General features: G+C 42.3%; 1 protein-coding gene across 1 annotated transcript in view; it reads left to right on the top strand.

The window, feature by feature from the left end:
• Positions 1-3,169: 3,169 nt before the first annotated feature.
• Positions 3,170-4,565, top strand: part of LOC119316632 (transcription factor MYB12-like) — a 7,903-nt gene continuing 6,507 nt past the window's right edge. The window contains exons 1-2 of the mRNA XM_037590996.1: positions 3,170-3,302; positions 3,426-3,555. Coding sequence (XP_037446893.1) covers positions 3,170-3,302; positions 3,426-3,555 — 263 coding nt within the window. The remainder of the gene's footprint in view (positions 3,303-3,425; positions 3,556-4,565) is intronic.

Raw genomic sequence — 4,565 nt, 5'->3', positions numbered from 1 at the left:
TGCATTGGATCATGTGCCCAACTTTTGAACTGCGGGTCATGAGATTTGGATGGAACAAGTGAATATATCGCAAGGAAATCCCCACAAATTATTTGGAAATTTTCTCTGCTATAAAAATGGTAGCTCCTTTGAAAAGTGGCAGAAATAGTATATTGGCTTAAAATAAGAAAAGGCAATTTTCCTCATTTAATAATGGCCAATATTTTTGCCAGAGCTAGTATTAGGCACAAATATCATCTCCATAAATTTTCATGAATTTTGGAGATGGCTAGCTATGCCTTTGGATTTTATTCCTCAGAAAGGCAAAAGAAGGAATAAATCCCGAATGGAAAATATTGCATAAGACTTAGCATTTTTCTTTTGCATATCCAAGGTTTGGAGATGTTGGAGGATCTCTGGGAACAAATGGGAGGATCAGCAGATCAAGGAAAATGATGGCTCCTTTGTATTCACAAAAGGGCATAACCAAATTCCAAAATTTGGAATTAGGGTTTTGAGAGGGTTTGAGATGATGCAAATGAGGTCCTGACCAACATCAAAGGCAGAGGTAAGGATTTGAAAGGTTGAAAATGGCCTGAACTCTCAGAGTCATCTGATAATCTCCGGAGAAAGATTCTAAAAAGACTGCTAGGAAGGAATAACAACACAAAGATTGATTACCCATTTTTTGGGGCTGTTACACTTCTTGTGATGTATTACCGAGAGGGCCCGAAGATTTATCTCTGTCACACGGAGCGACAAATCCTAGTAACGATCCCAACCCAACAAACACCTTTAGAGATACCTGTACAACACCTTTATGATCACCCAGTTACGAACTGACGTTTGATAGCACACAAAGTATTCCTGCAGTATCCGGGAGTGGCATGATCTCATGGTCTAAGAAACAGATACCTAACATTGCGGAAGCTGTAGCGAAAAACTAAATATGTGTCGGTTAGAGTTTTTTTAAGGAATACGTCCTAGAGTTATTCATGCAACTTCGTATGTGTTGGTTCGACATATACACTTCAGGTACGTATAACATAATATTTTTAAATCTCTACCGTAAATATTATGGATCGATCGTGTATATTATTTTAGCTTATGTGCACGAACGTGGTGTCTTATTTGGCTTTTGTTTTAAGTATATAATAGATATTAAGCTCATGACAGTTATGCCTTATGCATATGGATCACTAAACAGTATATAGAAAATGAACACGTTTGTCTTGTGTAGTGCCACTAATCACATCGGTGATGTGTTCCTATTTTACTTGCATTGCAAAGAAAGACTGGAAGGGTCCGCACGACGACGACGGTTTATCTGCAGCATCTGTAAGTTTGTAACTTATTAAGGTTCTCTGCGATACATATTGCATCATTATACGTATTTTAGTGTATTACATATACGATAAAGTCACCTCCTTCCACGTCCAATCCAAGAAGCCGAGAGTCTACCTCAGGACTCCTTGTAATGTGAAATATACAATGACACTGCCGGCATGACCTAAGGACTATTGTCCCCATTGGCGGTCATTGCAGAACTAGAAATTTTGTTGCATATGTTGCCCCTAGACATTGCGACAATACGAACGTATATACGAAATATAATGCAATGCAAGTATGAGATTAAAGTGGATGTGCACTATGAAAATGCGAGGAATATAATAGAAGCTGATCTATTCAAGAATCTGGATGTAATGTTAGTATAGGAGATGGTAACAAACGGGAATCAACGTCTGATGCTCCTAGCATTGGAGGAGGTTTCTCTTTGTATACTGCTTGTTGCCCGATATCAATGCAGGCGCTTCAATAACTGCCTCCGATATCAGCACATTAGCATTGCGGCCTTAGAGGCGGAACAGAAAATAGAAGAATGAATGAAAGAAAGAAAATAAAAAGAAAAGAAAATAGAAGGAAGAAATGGAAATAAAAGAATTGACGAGTGCTCTATGTCATGCACTAAGGGGAACCGTGCCGTCACTCAGCCATCAACATCGCCGTCCACGAACAAGTGTGACTGTGTTTGGCAAGTGCTAGATTATTTCCAAGTGTCGGCCTCATTTTTTACCTAGTGTAATCTTTTTGCCATGTGTTTGTCCCCGTGTTCGTCAAAGATTGTGCTTCGCCGAGAGTGATCCTTTCGCTGAACGTTTCTGTACGAACTCAGCAAAGGCCGTGTTTGGCGAGTGCGCAATAAAATAAACTCGGCAAACAGCCCAACACTAGGGACATAAATTTATTCCAGTAGTGAGTGCAAAAATACATATATGCCTAAGTCTACGAAAAGTTGGGTCCGAGATATTGATATTTGACTGGATTAATGTTACATATTATTAAGTATTATTAAGTGGATCATCAAGCTCTCTTGTCTAAAAGAGTACGTCTTGTGTAAACTAATATAAGATCGTTCAGACTATTTAGTGGTCCAAACAATCTTACATTTAATTTGAGGGTGTACTGAAGGAGAACCTCACAAAATAATTAGAGGGTGTATATGATAAAGATATTGCCAGCGCATATAGTGGGGGTCCAGTTTGCTAGTTTATTATTTAGAAACGTACTCCCTCCGTCCGGTGAAGAGTGAACATCTAGAGATTTTAGGACAAATTATGAAGTGAAGTAAAAAAATGCATTGGAAAAGTGCAAGTCATCATCTCTCCCCTCTTTAATTAACCAACTCCCAATGAGCTAAGTGCATGTAAAAATTAAGAAGACAATGTGTAGCTTCTTATTGGTCTTGATTACCGTGTGATGAGAGAGAAATATTTTTTTCTACTTTAAAGTGCATTGGAAAGATAGAAGTACACTCTTCTGTCGACAAATTTTAAAGCCAAACGTTCACTTTTTACCGAACGGAGGGAGTAGGAAGCAAGAGGCCGGCGAGTGTGTATAGGCGGTCCATGCGTGTGGAAAACGTGGTCGCTCCCGGCCGACATCACGAGGTGCGCCTTGTCTTGCTATCGCTCTCGGAATCAACAGTCACCTATTTATTACCCGGCTCCCCAACTAACCTGGTCTTGGATCAACTCGTCCCCTTGATCTCACACACCAACTCCTTTTATACGTGGATATCGGTCTACTGCAACGGGCACCCGAGCTTAGCTTGTTTAATAATTAAATTTCTTGGGAGCTCGGGAGGCAAATATAGTACAAGGTGCCATCGATAATCGATTGTGTTGCGAGGATGGGGAGGCGGCCTTGCTGCGACAAGGTGGGGCTGAAGCGAGGAAAATGGACAGCGGAGGAGGACGCCATGCTCGCAAAATATATTGCCCAGCACGGCGAGGGCTCATGGAGGTCTCTGCCCAAGAATGCGGGTAAATATGGCATATGCTGTGACTCCTTTACCTGTTCTTTTTTGCCTGCAGAAACTACTTCATTAGTTTAAACTTAATTGTCGTGTATGTTCATCTCTTCCTGCTACCATTGTATGCATACAGGGCTACTAAGGTGTGGCAAGAGCTGCAGGCTGCGGTGGCTCAACTACCTGAGGGGCGGGGTTAGGAGGGGCAACTTCTCTAAGGAGGAGGACGATCTTATCGTCAGACTCCATGCGACCCTTGGCAACAGGTATTGGTCTGTGGATAACAGCACCAGTATACTCATATCATAGTTTACTCCATCTTTTTCTTTCGAAGGCAAAAGATCTGCCTCATTCATTAGTAAAAGGAAGAAAGTTGCCCACGTAATTTATGGAAAGCCGAGTACAAACCGTCACAATTTTTTTCGACCCGTGCTCACTCCCGATATATGAATCAAAAAGACCATAAAGACAGCACAAAATACACACGCAGAACTACTGCAACCCCCTATCATTACGTCAGAACATCACCAATGAAACACCATCGACTGCCTGCAAGATGAGAATAATGCATCGACAAAGACAACAGACACATCTGAGCCCATGTTTGCAGCATAGAAAGCTGCATCATGAAACCACTTGCACCTCCCCATTATCACCATCCTTCTTGCCTTTGCACTTGCTGGATCTCTTCTTGCAAATGTTGGATTGAGGCTGAGCGCCACCCTCCTATCATTGGTCCTTCCATGCCTTTGATTTTAACATACCTACAACCGTCTTTGATTTTCGAGAATACAATTGAGATAGGAATTGGCAAAGCTTGATTGTGAACATGTCTCTGAGGTTAGGCATTGGCACTCGGACCACAGCAACATCATCACCCACATGAACCACATGCCTGCCCGAATGGAGTTCGTTGCAGCAGCATCAGGAGTAGAACTCTCCTCATCTATATTGCTGCACGACTAGGACCTAGAGGAGGCGGAGTACAGACCCAAGCTACAACTAAGGGCAGAAGTGAGTCCACCTTAAGACGCTCGGTTGGCGGTGGCGAAACTGGCCCCTCACTCATGCTCTGTAGCACAGGCAGGAGTACCCAGGCCGCAATAATGACAGCTTGCTGGTCAACCGAGGGATCTGGTACATTGGGCAAGGCATGAAGCATCGGCAAAGTTTCCATAGCATGCCGGGATTAGCGGCTGTAAATCACCACATGCATGCTATGAAAAGATCAACTTGGAGCTCGGCTAAAGGAGGTGACGCAGAAGCAATGTTTCTT

This window comes from Triticum dicoccoides, chromosome 6A (assembly GCF_002162155.2).
Source record: "Triticum dicoccoides isolate Atlit2015 ecotype Zavitan chromosome 6A, WEW_v2.0, whole genome shotgun sequence".
Taxonomy (NCBI): Eukaryota; Viridiplantae; Streptophyta; class Magnoliopsida; order Poales; family Poaceae; genus Triticum; species Triticum dicoccoides.
Note: the sequence above shows the minus strand (reverse complement) of the source record. Positions and strands in the feature narration are given on the sequence as shown.